Genomic DNA, 21513 nt, shown 5'->3' with positions numbered 1-21513 from the left:
ATGCCCTATCTTCGGGCGCTTCCGCCTCTGACCTCCCATTGACTTCAATGGGAGGCAGGAGAAAGCGTATTTCTCGCTGTTTTATGCCCGCGGCGCTCAATGGCCGCGGGCGAAAAACGGCGCGATAATCGCCGCGAAAATCGGCGTGCAGGGAGAGGAATATCTGCCTCAAAGTTCCAAACGGAATTTTGAGGCAGATATTCCTCCCCCAAAATACTCCGTGTGAACATAGCCTAAGGGCTCATTCACACGAAGGTGAATCTCGTCCTTGTGACAGCCGTTAAAACAGCCGTCACACAGACCCATGTATTTCAAAGGGGCCGTTCACACGACCGTTGTTTCAATGGAGCGTGTGAACGGTCCGTTGAAAAATAGGACATGACCTATTTTACTGCGTGGCCCGCATCTCTCCATAGACTGTACTCTGTGGGGGATCTGTGACAAAGCGTCCCGCACGGGTCCACCTCGGACGTGGAAAACTGCATGTGAATGTAGCGTTAGGCTTATGCCTTGTGCATATCACGTTTGTTTGCTGAAACTCTAATTCGCCTCTGAAAGTGAATAGAAAGGTCAGTTACACTAACACAATAGAGAAGATTTACATAGAGCTAATCAGACAAAGTACTCACGAAGGAACGTATTGCGCGATCATCTGCAATGCCCTGTGACAGGTGGTAAATGTTGCAACAACATCTAAGAAAAGGAGAAAAATAAAAAAAATCTCTCAATGGGTACTATCGGTAATGGACATGATTTTTTTTTTTTTCCCCCAAAAGATTTTTTTTATTTTCTTCAAGTTATACAAAACCATACAACAAATATGAGCACACACGATCAAACATAATAAACAATAATACAACAATCAAAGAAATTGCATTGTTTTGTATCAAAAAACATGAAATAGTAAAAATGAAAAGACAAGGAAAAATGGGGACAGAAGCCCCCCCTCCCAGGAAAAGGGAAAATCCGAAATAATCTTGGTAAGAATTTTAGCTGTCACGTAAATGCAGACGACCCATCGTACCCGTTAAAGTTTCCAACAAGTACCATGTAGTTAGCGTGAAGGGAGACACCGCCTGTTGAAGTTCCGAGTCAGATAAATGCCTCACCAGAAATGCCTTCCACTTCATAAATTTTTTTTTTTTAGTGCGTTTGGTTTTCATACGCTCTGCGTCTAATCGTTCTATGTGCAAACATTGTTTCAGTTGGTTCATTACATTTTGATTAGTTGGAACGGTTGATACCAACCAGTGTTGTAACAGTAATCGCGTAACTACCAAACAGATCAGGTGAAACAATTGAGGCAGGTGTCTCCCCTCCGCTCTGCCGCCATCCGTCTCCTCCTCCCAATAGTGGAAAAGGACAGGAGACATTGGCAAAGTCAATCCCCACAGTGTATCCATCATGCCACGGATCCGAGACCACAAGGGCTGAACTGCGGAACATTGCCACAAACCGTGGAATAGGTCTGTTCTACTAATATGACATTTGGGGCAGGCAACCAGGCGATCAGGCATAGCAGGACTCGGTGGTAGATTAAAACCGAAGATCGCCCTATGCATTATACGAAACTGAGTGTCCCTCCACACCTCTCTCATCACATGTTTCCGGACTCAACCCCATCCTATCAGGATTTTATCCCTAAGGTCATTATTACCCAGTTGTCCTTCCCATTTTGTAAAGAAGTGTTCCGGTGGAATAACAATCAAGCTATCCCTAATTTTGCAATATATATATATAGGAGACAGACATCATTCTCTACCAACATCCCTGAGCCTTACGAATCAGCACCAGAAGCCCTGCTTTACGCTCTACTGCAGGGGAGCCATAAACCTCCCCAACCCAAAGTTTAAGCATACGTGAAAAATCCTCTTTGAGAAGATGGGTCTCCTGCAGCAAAGCGATATCTACCTGAAGTCTTTTCAAATGACGCAAGACCATCACGCGTTTCAATGGAGATCTAAGCCCCTTAACATTCCAGGTGACTATTTTCATGTCACAGGCGTACTATAAATATGATCAACTGAATAGATCACTAATACAAGGGCCCTAATCTCAGTCAAAGGACCAAAACGGTGACAGCTAAATAGGATCTCCCGGGAGAGTAACTGCCAACAGAAAGCGCAGCAGTAGATTCCAATGAGGAGTAATGCATTAAGAGGCACAGCGGACAAAGTGAAACAGTGCATAACAACCAATAACAATTGTACATAACAATCTGTATACAGGACTCCCATAAATCTGGTACTCAACGTTACACATCAACTCCCATCCATATTGTGTAGCTAAGGACAGGAGGAACAACCAGTAAGATAGTCCCCCAGAACACGACATTTTAAGAAAACATTCTCATGCCCTCCCCTCCCCCATCGTTAAAGTCAATGCTGACAATTTGGTAAGTATACTCAGGTGAACGCGAGTATCGCAACACGAACCCATCTTGCTCAGGAACAGTCCTCAATCAGACAGCCGCGGTCCACCCTGACGTCCTTGATGCGTAGTGCGCTGTGATTTTGGACTAGAGTTGGCCCCATTGATTCGGTCAAAAAACTAGTGCCAGTTGGGCCAGTAAGTGTGACCGGCGTTTAGGAGAGGAGATGGATGGCCCAACGTCGGAAACCACCGATGTTGTAGGTGAAGACTTCGAAGCAAAGAAGCGTTCCGCTGCCGCCGGATCCTGGAAAGTCTGAAAAGTTCCATCTGTAAGGATACATGAGCTGAAAGCGAATGTTCTTCCGAAACAGCAATGAACACGTGGCACTAAAAGCCCAACGTTGTCTGGTAACATCTGCTGAGTAATCCCCGAAGAGGAGTATACGCGCACCTTGAAAGGTAAGTGGATCCTTACGAGTACGATAAGCATGGAGGATGTCTTTGTCCACAAAATCCAAATATCACATTATTACTTGTCGGGGTCGGTCATTATTGCCAGCGTGGGATTCAGATGCAGGCGGTTTAGGTGGGCACGTGCTACCCGTTTGAGCCCTGATAAGCCCAAGGCCTGTGGCAAATCACACACACACAGCTTTCTGAGGGTTTTTACCAGTATGGTCTCCGGCAAACCGACCAATCTCAAATTATTCTGGCGGGACCTATTCTCAAGATCCTCGATGCGCTCATAGAGCTGTCGAACAGTCTGATGCAGATCACTTGTCTGGGACACCACCGCAACCAACTCATCCTCCGTATTAGAGATCCTCTGCTCAGCTTCATTTAAGCGGCCCTCGTGTTGAGTAATGCTCTCTTGTAAGCGATTCAGGGTGGATTGCACGGTCGTCACCTGAGTACTGGACAGATCTGGGGCAATAAGGTCGACCACGGCTTTGGCCAGTAGCTGATAATCCAAAGTGTCCTGCAAGGTAAGATGTTGTCTGGGAGGAGGCAGAGACGGCGTGTCAGCACTGTCCCGTCGATCTTCCAGCGGCGCCATCTTGGGTGGCTGTTCCTCCATAGCGTCCTCTTCCATATCTTCAAAGTCAGGTTTTTTGCTGCTCCTCAGCAAGTAACGCTCCATATAGGTAACGCCAGTTGTTTAGAAGTCAGGTCCTCTCCACCCCAGGGTAAACTGGGGAGATATTTGCAAGGGAAGATAACTTAGTAAGGTCTGGAGGAGCGGGAGCGATGTCACACACGTCTTCACATACTAGCGCCGGAACCGGAAGTCCCATGGACATGAATTTTAGTTGCCTGGGAGCTTTATGGCAACATCAAAGCAGTCTACACTCCTACCGGACCAAATAATAATCAATGTGACATTTCGGTATAAAATAACATTCACCTTCGTCTTCATCTTCGGAGTCTGAAATACGCACATCACCTTCAATTATTGTCCCACGAGCTGCAAAGAATTAAAAAACCCATTTACAAAGAACCTATAAAAGTCAATATTACTACCACACGCTTCATAAATATTCATCACAAGTTGGAAAAGATGGAGGTTTTGGACAACGTCTTTATGTTAGCAGCAGTTCATCATCAACTAGTAAGACACAGAGTTTTATAAAACTTTCCAAAAAGATACATTGTTATAAAAGACAATTTTTTTTACCTGGTACAAAGTGGGAGACAATCATCTTAAGACAAGGCCGCAAGTAGACCGTCTGGGCTGACACAAGGTTGCCCAAAAAGGCCAAATACTCTTCCACAACTTCTTTGCTTCTGCTCAGCCATGGCAGTTTCTAAAAATTAAAAAAAAACTAAAACATAAGAGTCAGTCACGTGGATCTCCTCTGAGCCCTCCAGTCCCCTCTATTAGTCTAAATGTACTTTTTGGGTAATTAATCAAGTGTCCTTTCTACAACGTGTAAGGGCCTGTTCACATCACCGTTGTGCTGTCACTTTCACTTTCCGTTGCGGGGATCACCTGATGGAAACCTCCGACGGAACCCCGAAATGGAAAGCGAACGGTGATGTGAACAGGCCCTAAGTTATGAAGTTGTACAACATATGTGGAAATATTGCAAGGACTTATTCACACTGCACTTACAGTATGCACCGTGAAAGGTCCAGACACATAAGCTGAACGTATCCATAGGGCCTCATTCACCTGACGGATCCCAGGGCATCTGTCAGGCCGGTACAGTACACCTCTAACTATATGGAACAGCATGGTTCATAATAGGCAGCGAAGTATAATTTTTTTTTTTTTTAACATGGCAACATGGGTGAAGTATGGCACTATATGACTATGCCAACATAAAAACCTCCAACGTACATTGCAACAACAGTGTGAATAGACCTTAAACCTAATGTATCTTGATACTAGCAGAGAAAATCAGCTGGTCGCAAAAACAGCTCACCGAGCTTAACCCTTTTAGGACCAATGCCTTCTGATGCCTGAATGTCCACAGCACAATATTTCCTTTTGGAATGCCACATTCTAAGAAGATCACACGGGGGATTTTACGTGGCGGGTCCAGCAGCAAAACCCACCGTGGAATTATTCCTGCCGTCGGCAGTTAGATTCCTCCTCCCGTTGACTTCAATGGGAGGTTTGGGCGGAATCCGCCCGAAGATCGAGCAGGACGCTTATTTTTCACGCTAGCTAAAAAAAAAAATCAACGGGAAAAAGAAGCGTCCGATTAACATTTCCTTCATTTTTTTCCTTTTGTAACTTAATTAGTTTAACCTGAAAAATTTGTCACAAAATAATCCATGCTTTCTTCCGTGTATAACGATACCAAATAAGTGCACTTTCCCCCACTGACATTATAACGCCCGAGAAGAAAGGTCACCATATTTTTCTAGCATGCCTCCTGCTTTAGGTGGTACGTGGGATCTGTAAATGGGCACAAAAACACCCGTGTACAGACATTTTTATTGTAATAATAAGAGAAGATAAGGGCAGGCCTAGGGAGAAAAAAAAACAAACTAGTGCCCGGTAATGTGTATGGATTTGGTATAGCAGATTCTGTGATATGGACGCATTATTGTACGCGTCCATGTCACAGAAAATAGTCCACGACGGTGCAGGTGGCTTGGGGGGAAGGTAAATGTATTTGACAGGCTTTTTTCAGTTATTTTCTATTCTGTGTCTTTATTATTAACTTTAACAACTTTTTTTTTTTTTTCCTGTGTCTGGAGGAAGCTGGGGTAACATGGTGTGCTATCCCAGCATTCCACTGTGTGCCGACCACATATAACAGTGATCTGATGCCTGCTGGCCATGAAATCACTATTAGCAGTGATCTGCCTACAGGTAAGTGCTGGGAGGACACAGATTATGTCCTCCCAGCCTGCTCCTCTCCCATCAGACTGTTAGAAGCCCGTGACAACATTGATACGTCTCAGGTTTCCATGACAATGGCCCGAATACAGAAGGGAAGCTTCCTGCATTCAGGTCTTATTTCAGAACACATTGTGACAGGCAGTTGATCATTTCAGATCCCTGACACTTCAGAAGGATCGGGCTGACACGTTTTTTTTAAATGGTACAGTAGGGCTGGCCAATTAGTCGAAAAATAATCTAATTTGAAATTCAGCGCATTTAAAATCGATGTCAACTTGAGAATCTCGGTTTTATCAGTTATTTTCTCCCGGTTTAAATCATATCTGCATCTTCAGGACGCAGATACAGTTGAACCTGAAGGTAGAGGAGACGACCGTAAAGTCCCTGCTCCACCATTCACTATGTCTCACTGGACGATAGGCAGTCACGTAATCGCGCCTGTCTGCGCCATGCTGCACAGACCGGAGGAATCTCTTCCACTCGTCATTGGAACGGGGTTAGGGGAGTATGTATATTATTATTTTTATCAGGCACTATTGGAGGATGCTGTGGGGGTATAATACAGAATGGGGGCAGTTATGGAGTGACTTTATACTGTGTGGGGTGCAGCTATGGGGGCAGTTAAGGAGGCATTATACTGTGTGGGGCAGCTATGGGGGCATTATACTGTGTGGAGGGCAGTTATGGGGGGCATTATACTGTGTGGAGGGCAGTTATGGGGGGCATTATACTGTGTGGAGGGTAGTTAACAGTTATGGGGGCATTATACGGTGTGGTGGCAGCAATGGGGGCATTATACGGTGTGGTGGCAGCAATGGGAGGCACCATACTGTGTGGAGGCAGTTATAGGGTCTCAATGGGTGGGGGCAGCTATGGGGCATTATACTGTGTGGGGAGCACTAAGCTGACAATATACTGTGTGGAGGCAGTTATAGGGGCTCATAATGTGTGGGGGCAGCTATGGGGCATTATATTGTGTGGGGAGCACTAAGCTGACAATATACTGTGTGGGGGCAGTGTCAGGGGGTAAACAGCAGGCTCAGGGGAAAAATAGTAATACAATGGCTTAGCATGCAAATAGGGGGTGACACATGCAAAAATGGGTGTTTCCAAAATAATTGTTCAATAATCGTAACTAAGGTTACATGTTCAATTAATCGTGATTTTGATTGAGGTCATAATTGCTCAGCCCTATGGTACAGCGCTATCCATTAAAAAGGGTCACGTCAATTCACGTCACTGCATCATGTGGTATAGTGGCATCACCCCATGGGTAGTTTACCAGCATCCGTTAAGACCTACACAATAGTCAAGACAAGAATGCAATCCATGTGAATCAGCCAAAACCGTTCAGTTTCAGCGAAATTATTTTCAACAAAAATAATAGTTCTCATTTATCAGAGAACAGCAGAAACACACGATCAGTCACAAGCAGCGGTCGGAGCATCCCTCATCTAGCTGCCTATATTCGGGGCTCCGAATACATGAGGTGAAAGATAACCCGACCAGTCTATTTGAATATTCTGATAGACTGGAAACTATTATTTGAACATAAATACAGATTCTGTGTGGAAAATTTAATAAATTGGAATAAAACATTCTTTTTTTTACATTATTTCACAGGGATCGCAGGCTTAGGTCCTGTTCACATCAGCGTTGGGCTTCCGTTAATCGCTTACCACGACCTTTCCATTGGAGGAACTGATTAACGGAAACAATAGCGTCCATTTGCACTACCATTGATTTCAATGGTAATACTTCTGTTGCAGTTGGTTTCCGTTCCGCAAGGTTTCCCTTTTTGTTGTTGTCAGGAAACAATAGCGTAGAAGACTACGGAAGGCCCTTATCTTGCGATCAGCTGGTATGACACGGCTTGCCTACTGTACAGGTATGACTATGTGCAGTACTTATAAACAACTCGCATTATAGGTTTCGAAATATGTAAAAAAAAAAAAGTCAATGAACCGTAGGCATAACTAATGCATAATATTTTAACACTTTGTAGGAATAGGTAATGGATTAAAAGCAAAGCTCCAGTGGAAATGATTCCTCTTACAATTATCCTGCATTGTACTTGACAAGCGTTCGTTTACATGCAGACATCTTGTAGACAACCCCACAGCAAAACTAACTCACCAGCACAATGCTGACTAGCTGTTCATAGTCAATTGTCAGATAAGTAACCGACATCCGTAATTCACGCAGCCAGTTTATAATCTGCCCGTCCTGTAAATGACAAAATACAAAACATAATCAGTATCTGAGAATATGCAGCGTCCAATTAAGGTTCTCTTCACATAATAATAAACTCCATTTTTCCACGATAAGCTTGCCCATGGGGCTTCATTAGTCCGAAGGAGGCCAAAGGACACTCTTTTGGCCTCCGTCGGACTGATGTGTGTGTTTTTTTTTTTGGATGAAATAACGTAGCAGACTACGCTATTCCATCCTAAGGGATCCAGCAAAAAAAAATTATACCGAACGGTATAGCTTTTATTAACACGGGAGCCCATGAGTGACGGATGCCACTGTTAGACCTCCATCAAAGGTAAACATTAAACATATCCGTCAAAGGTAAATGTTAAACATATACGTCAGAAAGCTCCAGTGACAATGGTCACTAGAGGTGTAGAGTACTGTACAACTGGAGGGAGACATTCAATTCTATCCTGTTAGTGACCGTCCCATCGTGTTTCTACGTCGGTCACTAACGGGCCTTATTCCGATGCCATAGACTTTTTACGTCGCGGCATCGGAATAAGTAAACAGAGCAGGGAGCTGTCAAATCTCCCTGCTCTCAGCTGCCAGAGGCAGCTGAGGGCTGGGAGCGTCCCTGCTCTGCCGTGTGAGATCGATATTAGTATCGATCTCACCCGTTTAACCCCTCCGATGCGGTGCACAATAGCGAGCACCGCATCTGAGTGGTTTTGGAGAGAGGGAGGGAGCTCCCAGGTGATAAGATCGCCGAGTGTGTGTCTCCAATGGCAGCCGGGGGCCTAATAAAGGCCCCCAGGTCTGCCTGGAGTGAATGCCTGCTAGATCATGCCGCAGGCATGACCTAGCAGATGCCTGTCCGTGTTAAACGGACAGGCAGTAATACACTGCAATACAAAAGTATTGCAGTGTATTATAAATGCGATCGCAGAATCGCATATTAAAGTCCCCTAATGGGACTAGTAAAAAAGTGAAAAAAAAGTTTAATAAAGTAAATTTTAAAAAAAATTTGAAAAAAAATGAAAAACACAGCTTTTCCCCTTACAAAATGCTTTACTATTAAAAAAAACAAAATAAAGTTAAAAAGTTACACATATTTGGTATCGCCGCGTCCATAACGACCCCGACTATAAATCTATTACATTATTTAACCCGCACGGTGAACGTCGTAAAAAATGTAATAAAAAACTATGGAAAAATTGCTGTTTTCTGTGAATCCTGACTTTAAAAAAATGTGATAAAAAGTGATCAAAAAGTCGCATCTACTCCAAAATGGTACCAATAAAAACTAAAAGTCTTCCCGCAAAAAAAAAGCCCTCACACAACCGCATCGGCGAAAAAATAAAAACGTTACGGCTCTTCAAATATGGAGACACAAAAACAAATAATTTTGAAAAAAAAAGCGTTTTTACTGTGTAAAAGTAGTAAAACGTACAAAAACTATACAAATTTGGTATCGTTGCAATTGTAACAACCCGCTGAATAAAGTTATTGTGTTATTTATATCACACGGTAAACGGCGTAGATTTAAGACGCGAAAAAGAGTGGCGAAATTTCAGGTTTTTTTCTATTTCCCCCAAATAAAAGTTAATAAAAGTTAATCAATAAATAATATGTCCCCCAAAATGGTGCTATTAAAAAATACAACTTGTCCCGCAAAAAACAAGACCTTACACAGCTATGTCGACGCAAAAATAAAAAGGTTATAGCTCTTGGAATGCGACGATGGAAAAACTTAACAAATGGCTTGGTCATTAAGGTCTAAAATAGGCTGGTCATTAAGGGGTTAAGCACGTTGCATCGGTCACAAAACTGGATCTTACAAGACAACTTTTTCTTGCCCCCATGCCTTAAAAGGGCTGTCCGGGCATGGACAACTGATGACCTATCCATAAGATAGGTCATCAGCATACGATCAGTGGGGGTCCGACACCCGGACCAAGCACCATTCGGCTGCCTCCGGCACCCGATATCTATGCCGGAAGCAGAAGGCTCCGGTCCAGAATAGCGGCCGAGCTCCAATTCTGCAGCACGGCTGATTTGCAGCGTATGGAGTCATCTGCTTCCGGCTCTGAACTTTGCATACTCTGCTTAACATCCAACGCCTGGAGACAGCCGGACCATCCCCCCACCCATCAAATTCTGATGACCTATCCACAGTTGTCTGTGCCCATGCAACCCCTTTAATGTCCAAGGACAGGCAAAAAAGAAGTATCCAAGTGTGTATCCAAATGTGTTCTTCATAACAAATAGAATTACTTTTGACTGATACGGACTAGACATCATGCAGTAAAACGTACCTTTATCTCTGGATCAGACAACTGGTGCTTTAAAAGTTCAAAATCATCTTTGTTGCCCTAAAGGGAAAAAAATAGGGTACAATGACTAACTATAAGGCACTTCATAAATCAAAAATATATCTCTGCAAACATCACTGTAAAGATGGCGAAGGTAACGATCGCATTGTCCATCTAAACATAACCGATCAGATCAGCAGGTGCTTCTGGATCACAGAAGATCGAACAGATCCCCTGCGCAGTAAGAAAACGAAAATGTAATACTCCCCCAGACATCTTTGCTCCAATGCTGGTCGGCAGCAGCCATCTTGCTCTCATTCTGGAGGGAAAGCAGTGCGTATCAACACATGGCGCCAGTACCTGTACGGAATGTGAGTGACACACCAGATCTTTACAAGACTGTGGAGGCCGCAGCGTGCACTACATGTGCGTCAGCCTCTCCATTGACAATGAGTATCTGGACTATTCAAATCGCAGGACGGGTGGGGGTCCCAGCAGCCAAACCCGGGTGATCACACTTCTTTTGAGATTTATAATTGACTAATGGAATTAGAGATCATTTGAATCCCCCATTTAAGGCCAAGTTCACATCTCGTTTTGTGAACAAAGTCTAGATTTCCCATATATGGTGACAAAAACGTATGTTTTACATATGCAAATGTAGGGTTTAAGATTGCACACGTCGTCCATTGACTTCAATACAAATAAAAACGTATATGTGTGGTATACGTTTTGGAAAAGTACTGAAAAGCGTAGTAGACTACGCTTTTGAGTACATAAAAAAAAAAAGGATAGAACGTAAGCGCACAAACTACACCATTAGGGCATCCGTCCGGACCATAGAAATCAATGTGCACGATGTGGAACACGTTTTGACACTGGTTTTTCATGTCAAAATTTCCACGTCAGACGTAGAATAAAAACGAGATGTGAACGTCGCCTAACTTTCAAGCCTGTACTGACAAATCCCATCGCTGTTTTTATAAATGTCACAGAATGTTGTATATTGCCTCAGGGATCCATTATGTTCATGAGATAGTTGGAGTCTTGTAGGGGTCCGTTTACCTGGGAATACTTTGACAGGACTTCAGTCACATTTCCACCGAACCGGACCGTTTTCTTTGGTGGGGAGTTCATGAACTCATTACTTTCAGTCATCATGGTGATATATAAAGGATAATAGGACCTGTTGGGGACAAAAAATACGATTATAAATCACAAACCCAGAGAACTCAGTCGAGTCCACAAATACAAACCAGAGTAGGACATGCTGTGAATTTCTTGCAACGAACATACGCCGTGTCGAAAGAAACGGATGTGTGAACAGCCCCACTGGCTTGTACGGGTTTGTGTACTATCCGTTATTAAAACGGACAGCACACTGATGAGAAATACGTTTGTGTGAATAAGTACTCAGCGGTATCTGTAAATGTCACTTGTCAAATAGCTTAACTATTTATGATGCTATGGTAGAACTTGCATTCCAAAATGGTGCCATACGTACAATGATTGTACCATGGGTAATGCCCATTAGATACTCGTAACAATTTTTCAAACCACCAAATGCTCATTGATGGCTTGAAAAATGGCTACATTTAAAGGCCTAGTTCACACAGAGTTTTTTGCAGGCAGAAAATTCTGAAAATTCTGCCTGGAAAAATCAGCACCATTTTTTTTTTAAAGTGGTTTTGCACCACATGCGTTTTTTTTTTTTACTATTTCTACAACAGGCAAAGGTAAAAACCGCAAGCGTTTTTTGCCATCTCGCATTGGGGCTTTTGAGGCGAAAAATCTCTCAACATAGGTCATGTCGCTTCTTTTTCCTGGGAGCGTTTTTTTCCGCTCGCAGGAAAAACCGCTTCCACCTCCCATTGAAATCAATGGGAGGCATTTGACCATTTTTTTGGGCGCGGTTTCCGTGTGAACAGGGCCTTAAAGTGTAGCTAAACGTTTGACAAACTTCTGACATGTCACAGTGATCGACTAGCGATCGGCTCATAATGCTAGTACGTGAAATGTACTAATATTATGTATGGCAAGAGCCTATTGTAGCCAGCATGGCATTACTGCAAAGAGAAAGTGGTGGGGGACCAATGTGCCGTCAGCTCCTCAGTGCAACCTTTTATTAAAACTTATTTTTACATCCCCGGTGGACGCAGGAGACGTTGGCTGACCCATTATCTATACTTTATAGGCAATTGTTGACGGTATCTTCTAAAAAACTTGATAGAGCCTTGTATCGTTGTTCTCAGACTCTATCCTCTGTATCTATCCGCTCTAACAGATCCCTTCATATCCACAATGGACCAGCTCATTTAATTGAAATTCTTCCAACAGATTTACTAGGCCCCCTCCAAATTATTCAGAACGGGACGTACACCTACTCCTATCTGCCCGAGGTGCCACGGAGCTGAGGGCTCCTTTCTACACATGTTCTGAGAATGTCCGATCATTAATAAATTCCGGGCTGAGGTAATGGAATTTCTTGAGCTTAAAATTGGACTCCTTCGTATACTTGATCCCAGAACGTGTCTTTTATTATTGCTAGAAGAAATCGTACCTACTGTCGCTGTCAGAGCTCTTATGACACCCCTGTTGTTCTATGTTAAAAAGACTATACGCCTGCACTGGAAACATCCAAAGGTTCCTACATTGTCAGCATGGATTGCGTTGATTAATTCTACCTTGCCACTTATACTCAGCTTAAAGAGGCTCTGTCACCAGATTTTGCAACCCCTATCTGCTATTGCATGTGATAGGCGCTGCAATGTAGATTACAGTAACGTTTTTATTTTTAAAAACGAGCATTTTTGGCCAAGTTATGACCATTTTTGTAGTTATGCAAATGAGGCTTGCAAAAGTCCAAGTGGGCGTGTTTACAGTAAAAGTACAAGTGGGCGTGTATTATGTGTGTACATCGGGGCGTTTTTACTACTTTTACTAGCTGGGCGCTGTGAAGAGAAGTAACATCCTCTTCTCTTCAGAACGCCCAGCTTCTGGCAGTGCAGATCTGTGACGTCACTCACAGGTCCTGCATCGTGTCGGATACATCGGCACCAGAGGCTTCAGTTGATTCTGCAGCAGCATCGGTGTTAGCAGGTAAGTCGATGTAGCTACTTACCTGCAAACGCCGATGCTGCTGCAGAATCATCTGTAGCCTCTGGTGCCGGTGTCCTCGCTCGTCTGACACGATGCAGGACCTGTGAGTGACGACACAGCGTGATCTCTCGAGAACACGCTGTGTGTCTGCACTGTCAGAAGCTGGGCGTTCTGAAGAGAAGTGTTTGATACTTCTCATCAGAACGCCCAGCTAGTAAAAGTATTAAAAACGCCCCGATGTACGCACATAATACATGCCCAGTTGGACTTTTACTTTTAAACACACCCAGTTGTACTTTTGCAAGACTCATTAGCATAAATACAAAAATGGTCATAACTTGGCCAAAAATGCTCGTTTTTAAAAATAAAAACGTTACTGTAATCTACATTGCAGCGCCGATCTGCTGCAATAGCAGATAGGGGCTGCAAAATCTGGTGACAGAGCCTCTTTAAAGAGTGGTGGGGGGGGGTGAGCGGCGACGGCAGCAGAGAGCACGGGGACCATCCGGGGGAAGGGGGGGAATGACCGGCGACTGCAGCAAAGAGTATGGGGACCGTCCGTGGGGAGGTGAGCTGACATTGAGCACCGAGATGCCTCAGCCAAGTGTTAGCGGAAAGGTAATGCGCTCTCATTAGAAAAAATGTCCCAGCTATAAAGGGTAACTAAACGTTTAACAAACTCCCGATCAGTCATAGTGACATGTCAGAAGTTTTGATTGGTTGGACTTTCTATTGAGCCCGTACTCCGAGCCATTAATTTACGGAAAAGGCAGAACAGACACAAAGGGGCTGAGCGCTCACACGAGCGCTTCAGATGCTTTGTTTTAGCGATTGGTGGGGGTCTCAGTGCTCGGACCCCCACCAATCAAAACTTCTGACATGTCACTATGACATGTCAGAAGTTTGTTAAAAGTTTAATTGCCCTTTAATAGTTGAGCACCTGCACATCCATCACCCGACCTTGTTGTCAGTGAACTATGAGGTAGGGCTGACAAATTAATCAAAAAATAACCAACATTTAATGGAGTGGTATGTAAAATAGGGGGCGTGACATAAAAATAGGGGGTGTCTTGTAAAAAAAAATATATATATATAAGGGCGTGACCTGAGGAATCGTGATTCTGATTTAGAGAATAATTGCCCAGCCCTACTGAAAGGTTAACTAAACTTTCAAAAAACTTCTGACGTTATAGTGACATCAGAAGTTTTGATCGGTGGGGGTCTGAGCACTGAGACCCCCACCAATCGCTAAAATAAAGCGGCAGAAGCGTTCGGATGAGCACTGAGCCGCTTAGTTTCTGATCGGCTTTTCTCGAAAAGCCGAGCAATTGGTGTACGGACCTCAATAGAAAGTATGGAGTCTGTACACCGCTCGCTCAGATTTCCGAGCGCTTCTACCACTTTGTTTTAGCCACTGGTGGGGATCTCAGCGTCAGACCCCACTGATCAAAACTTCTGATATGTCACTATGACATATAAGAAGTTTTTTTGAACATTTAGTTACCCTTTAAATTTGAGGGAGTGTATTTAGACATAACAGAGAAAAAAACAGCAGCAAGTCAATGCAGAAAGGCTCTGTTCACATCTGCGCTGGGGTCCCGTTCTGACGTTCCGTTGGAGGTTTCCATCAGAACAGGACCTCGAGCAGACACCAACTGACACCGACGGAAACCGGAGGTTTCCGTCTCAATCACCATCGATTTCACTACGCTAGGCCACTACGCTATTGCTTCTGGAAAAACAACGGGTCCGGTGCACAAAAAAGGCAAATGGAAACCAGGGGCACCGGCTCCGTCATCATTGAAACCTCTGGTTTCCGTCGGTGTCAGCTTGTGTCTGCTCGGGGTCTCGTTCTGACAGAAACCTCAGACGGAACGTCAAAACGGGACCCCAACGAAGATTTGAACAGAGCCTTAGTCACGCAATTCTGCTATGTTACACTGCAACAGAAGAGATAACAGAAAGTGCTCAGCTCATAAATAAGAGTAGCATCTTGCAATTTGGGTTAATAGATCTCGAGGGTATGTTCACACGGCCTATTTTCCGCCATTTTCGGGCCGTAAACTCCCCGAAAAACTGCTGAAAATACGGAGGGCTGAACGCCTCCAAACATCTGCCAATCGGATTCAATGGGAAAAACAGCGTTCCGCTCCCACGGGGCATTATTTTACACAACCGTTAAAAACGGTACGTAAAAAAAACGCCCTGTAAAAAGAAGTGCATGTCACTTTTTGAGACGGTTTTCATTGGGTCAATAGAAAAACAGCTAAAAAAACATTCGTAAAAAACGAAGAAAAAAAACGCTTGATGCTTAAAAAACTACTGAAAACAGCTCCGTATTTTACAGCCGTTATTCGTTAAGCGTGTGAACATTGCCTTAGGGTACATTCAGATGTTGCTTAAAAGGGGTATTCCGGTTATAACAAGTTACCCCCTATCCGTAGGGTAAAGGGTAACTTGATTATCGATGGTTGTCCGATAGCTCGGACCCCCACCGTTTACGAGAACGGGGAGCCCGAAGTTGCCCGAACCCCAAGTTTGAACCGAGAGGCAGGTCGCTCATGCGCGCTGCCGCTCCATTCATTCTCTATGGGAGCGCCGGAGAAAACAAGAGTGCAGCGTTCAGCTTCTTCCGGCGCTGCCAAAGAGAATGAATTGAGCGGCAGTGCGCATGAGCGACCTGCCGCTCGGTTCAAACTTGGGGTTCGGGAACTTCGGGCTCCCCGTTCTCGTAAACGGTGTGGGTCCGAGCTGTCGGACATCCACCAATCAGCAAGTTACCCCTTACCCTACAGATAGGGGTTAACTTGTAACCGGAATACCTCTTTAAGACCCCAACAAAAACAGCACTTAAAGGGGTATTTCACAATAAAAAAAAATTATGACAGCCTAATGGGATAGTGCCATATATTAGCGTGGATCTACCGTCACTCAGCTATTTCTCCATAGAAATCAATGGAGAGTGCAAACTAGTAACGAGTACCTCTGCGCTCAGACATCCTATAAGTATCCCATCAATATCTGTTTGAAGCCCATTTAACTCCAACCGATATAACACGTTCCAGGAGGCGCATTCATTTACCCTGATAATAATGAATCATGTGTGACTATCGATAAAATGACAGCCATCGTACCTGCAAGTGACTGACGCAGATGGAGTTCGCCCTGGACCGACACAACGTGCTTCACTTCCCACACGCAGAGAGAAAAGCCATACAGGAAATGCGTCACTGCGGACAGGAAGTGGGGCGCCGCACTCGGCATAGCGAGGTTGCCATGTTGAGTGTACCGCATAAGATTTCAAATTTGGGAAAAATCGCAGTTATTTACATTTTCGACAATAAGAAGGGTTCTGGCTGAAATGAAGTCATAATTTAGACATAAACATGGGGAGACTCCATATGAGAAGACACTTATAGAAGCCACATAAGGGGCCAATTATTCACTGATGCCAAGATGTCTGAGGTATAGGTGAGCTATTTACTTGCCTTACCTGTGTGATAGATGTTTTGTTGGAAAAACTGTGGGCAAAGACTGGGCAGACACTGGGTAAGGTTCTTAAAGGGTCGCCAGAAGTCTTTCGCTGGCCAGCAAAGTCCTCTCTCACCCTTGGCAAAGCTCTGGCCGGAGATTCCGCACCTGGAGGGAGCCCCTGACGTCACTATCCATTTATGGACAGGGGCCATGAGATGCTGAAATTCCCAGCCAAAGCGTCAGGAACGTTCTGGCCGGGAATTCCGCTCCTGGGAGAGCCACCATCAAGGGCTTTCCTGAGAGAGTTGTCCACGGCAAGAGAGCTTGCGTTGCGCTGGCTGGTGACTACATAGTAGAAAGCCCGACATTACTGTCCATATATGGAAAGTAACGTCAGGGGATTCCCCGGGCTCAGCACTTAAAGTAGGTGCCCGGGGAGTCCCCAACGAGTGGAGGAGATCCCCCTGCTCCTCCGCTCTGTACTATGAGTGGTTCTGCGTAGACAGGCACGACGGCCACTTTACACAGTAAATGCTGAAGTAGGGAGCTGACGGTACCTTGCTTCAGCATTGGTTTAAATTTTATCTGCATCCTGAGGACGCAGATACTGTTGACACTAGGACATACCACCTGCCACCCGGAATCCGGGACGGTTGGAAGGTAAGAGCAGACCCCAAAATGAATATAGACCAGACCCCTAAATAGTAAAGTAATAGACCCCAGGCTGGACCCCCCCCCCTGTATCCGAACCACCCCTGTATACAGACTCCAAGCCAGACCCACCGTATACAGACCCCAGGCCAGAACCGCCTGTATACAGACCACAGGCTGGATCACATGAATAGAGACCACAGTCCAAAATCCCCATGTATACAGACCACAGACCAGACCACCCTGTATTCAAACCCAGTACAGATCCCAGACCCACTTGTATACAGATATATATGATAAACACTCCACTCTCCAAAATATCATTGCAATTTATTTTATTTAGAGATATATAGGACAATCCTAACAGGAGCGGGTTGCCAGTTTCAAGGTTATGTGAGCAAAGCGTACATCTACACGTCAAATAGGGCGGACGGCTGCACAAATCCGGTCACGACATAGCATCCTTATACTCTCAATAAATGGCTAGCGCTGACTATCGGCGTCATCCTGAATTGACTTACAGCATAGATGCACTCTATCTTTACTATGGAGTCTCTGTGTTCACACGTCACGGTCAATATGTTTTTGTTTTTTTTGCCATGATTTTTGCAAAATCACAGCAAAATGGCATGGTTTTGCCGCGATACCTGGAGGAGGAAGACAACACTTAGGTTGGGTTCACACGACTTATTTTCAGGCCTAAACGAGGCATATTATGCCTCGATATACGCCTGAAAATACGGCTCCAATGCGTCGGCAAACATTTGCCCATTCATTTGAATGGGTTTGCCGACGTACTGTGCCGACGACCTGTAATTTACGCGTCGTCGATTGACAGCTGTCAAACGACGACGCGTAAAATGCCTGCCTCGTAAAAGAAGTGCAGGACACTCCTTTGGACGTAATTTGAGCCGTTTTTCATTGAATTCAATGAAGAACAGCTCTAAATTACGGCCGTCAATGACGCCTCGCAAAATGCGAGGACGAACAATTACGTCTGAAATCATTGCTGATTATGTGGATCCAGGCCTCAGGCTACACACACAATTGTTGTACATGTGACTTTCATGGGACTGCTGCACGAAAACATAACAAATGTTTTTGGCATTGTCGTGCAACAAAATGTATTTTGTAAATACCTCCTAAAACTAGGGCTCCTCAGCGATTTGTCACATGTAATGTTATTCAAATTTGTGCTGCAATCTCGCATAAGATCGCATTGCAAGAAATCACGTGTGATATGTCACCATGGAGGCCTGGCCTAAGGGCCATATTTGCACAAGCGAGGTTACATGACATTGAATGTTGAAAAGATATCACATGCGATAATCGACAGCAAATCATGATAAATTGCAAACCCCACAGGGGAAAAAACTGCAAGTGACGTAATTTCCATCACCACCATTATTTTCAGTCAGCATGTAGCCCCAGCCTTTCAGCTGTTTTATATGTATCTGTGTCTGGGAACGCTAAGTGAGCACCTATCTGGCCCCCATGACCCCAGAATTCCCAGAAGCTTGGATGCAAATCTGCCTAGTACTGAAGAAGGTCTAGGGACAGTGCAGTCCAGACACTCGCCCCAGACCCCAGATAATGCTCCCCAGCTTTTTTAATGATCCTTCCCACAGTGCTCTGGGCCCGGGCAATAAGGTCCATTATGTTCCTTCAAAGGTGTTTGTTTATGTTTCGTCTGTTACCGGAACCGGCTTGTATATTTGACTCGTCTTCCTGTCTGCTTCCCGTCCTGACCTCTGCCTATCCACCTCTTACGAAAAAACTGCTAGCCTCGACCTGTGCACTATCTCACTATGATTCCTGCCTGCTGCCTTCGTACTGCATCTGATAAAGCGCTCTGCGTTGTTTTTAGCACCTTCCTCCAATGTGTCCCCCAACGTCTCGTTCTTGGTACACTGATGGCAGATAGCTTCCTCTTTGTCTTGCCTGTTTTGTATACTGAAGTTACAATCTTCTCATGTTTGATAATGCCTAAGTAGGAGGACCCTAAAAAAAGCTTGTGTATCATTGAGAGGTAGTGTACTGTACAGTAGATAGAACTGGTGATCATCCAGACAAGATTTTGAGCGGTGATTAGGTATACTCAACAATATACTTTCAAGAAGATGAATAAGCATAGGTCCCGCAGAGGAAGGTAATGCCATTATATCACGTGTATGCAGAGGAGCTAACCTCAAAATAATATTCTATTCAGGGCCAGTGCATGGGGTGGGCAGATTAGGCAGCAATCTCAGGAGACATTGGGGAAGGGAGGTGGTATTTCATCACCTTAATAAAGAAAATATTCATTTTTTTACAGATATACTGTGTTCCTAAAAATATTCATCGAAATAGCAGAAAATTTATTTATGATGAGACACCAGGTCAACTATTAAATCTTTAACGATCGCATTAACGAGGTCCCTAAATTAACTTGGCAAAAAATAATCTTACAACTCCCAGCCTATAAAAGATTGAAGGACGTCAGTATGAGGCATGTGGAGACCATCCAAGTCTACTCCTGATAACAGTTCTTACATGAGGTGGACTATCTCCGGTGTAATGATGTTGGGGTAGAGATCCTAGGTGATCTAGTAGGAACACTACATCCTGGATACTTTAAATCATCAAGGGAACGATATCCTTTGGCGTGTAGATCTCTGTCCCAAGCTTACATACCTAACGATGAAAGCGACTACTACGCTAGAGACCATTTTGGTGGCAATGTCCAAGAGATGATCAAGCTGACCAACCGTTGCCACTATGTTGTTTTAACAGACACGGAAAATAATATTGAGGTACTTTGGCATGATGAGAGTTATATGAAAAAATATTTCCTATACTATAAGCCAACTGAAGTCTTGTCTCAAAAATATATCTGGCTCTATCACTATGGAGATCTACCCATTATACAGAACAATAGATTTTTAGAGGTTCCTAAGAACAGCTTGTATACGTTACCAATAGACTGTATAGTTCCATGGACTTTCTACATCTGAATATAGGAGATCAATATTACACTTAAAGTTCTAACTTCTGTTTTTAACGGCATTGACCTCTTTTGTTTTTGCGGACATTGTAATATGACATATCTATATACAGTCCTGCTGGGATTATCCTCCTCAATCACTTCAAGACACGGTAGGAAGAAGTTGGCACTACTAGTCGATTTCTGTGGCAGGGAGCTGATGTGCAAGATTTTTGGAACATGAGTTCTTATTATTACTTTGGGTGGTGCTCAGTAACGAAAAGTAGAAGCAGAATCTTGTACATTAAGTAGTGAGGAATGTGAAAAAACGGCACTCACCCATGTAGTAATAGTTCTTTCTTTTATTGTGGCATCGAGCGAAAAATTAAAAGCGTTAAAGGGAGGACATAACAGATAGCATGGCAGGTTACAGCCTGGGAATAGTGCTTCTTCTGACCTAAAAAACCATTGCTGGCAGCGTTCTTCTAAAATGCTGTCAGCTGAAACCACCTTAGTAACACGTGTAGCAACAGTGAGCGGCCCACCTACACACCCATATGTGCTATCCAATCCGGAAAGGGAAAATCCCTTTCATGATAGCTAGGAGGGCACCAATGCTCCTACATCACGACGTTATCACGTCAGCAGCACCGCTAAAGAGGAATCATCCCTATTGCGGTTGCGTGGGGTCCAATACCCGTATGTGACTTGAGGATTTCAGGGGTGGAGCTCAAGAGCAAGAGACTCCGACCCCCATTCCCTGTCCACAAACGCGTCATATGACGTGGTAGAAGGTAGGAGAACAGAGGCTGAACCAAGCCTTTTACTATAAAAATACGTGGCAGTGCAAATTACAATTCACACTACGAAGGTATAAGGGTGGAAAATCTCTAACTGAGACATCATAGAGCAGTGAAAACCAAACGGTACTGAACTATTAGATAGGACACAAGGTGTATTATCTTTGCTGGCATGTGGGCCATTCAATGTCCCTTTACAGAGCGTAGGGGAACACTATTTCAGTGTTACTCCTCAATGACTTCCCTGTTGTAATGTCAGAGTAGGGAGACAGACAGATGAGCACTAAT

General features: G+C 44.2%; 1 protein-coding gene and 1 pseudogene across 1 annotated transcript in view; one reads left to right on the top strand and one right to left on the bottom strand.

Annotated features, from left to right (window-relative positions):
- Positions 1–16549, bottom strand: part of RRN3 (RNA polymerase I transcription factor RRN3) — a 42496-nt gene extending 25947 nt beyond the window's left edge. Inside the window, exons 1-7 of the mRNA XM_075830142.1 lie at positions 16473–16549; positions 11305–11425; positions 10243–10299; positions 7865–7954; positions 4049–4178; positions 3779–3838; positions 630–693 (exon numbers count right to left, since the gene is read on the bottom strand). Of these exons, the coding sequence (XP_075686257.1) occupies positions 630–693; positions 3779–3838; positions 4049–4178; positions 7865–7954; positions 10243–10299; positions 11305–11400 (497 nt within the window). The 5' untranslated portion in view covers positions 11401–11425; positions 16473–16549. The remainder of the gene's footprint in view (positions 1–629; positions 694–3778; positions 3839–4048; positions 4179–7864; positions 7955–10242; positions 10300–11304; positions 11426–16472) is intronic.
- A 3034-nt stretch (positions 16550–19583) lies between these two features.
- LOC142656624 (histo-blood group ABO system transferase-like) lies at positions 19584–20456 on the top strand (annotated as a pseudogene).
- Positions 20457–21513: the final 1057 nt, after the last annotated feature.

This window comes from Rhinoderma darwinii, chromosome 6 (genome assembly GCF_050947455.1).
Source record: "Rhinoderma darwinii isolate aRhiDar2 chromosome 6, aRhiDar2.hap1, whole genome shotgun sequence".
Lineage (NCBI taxonomy): Eukaryota > Metazoa > Chordata > Amphibia > Anura > Rhinodermatidae > Rhinoderma > Rhinoderma darwinii.
Note: the sequence above shows the minus strand (reverse complement) of the source record. Positions and strands in the feature narration are given on the sequence as shown.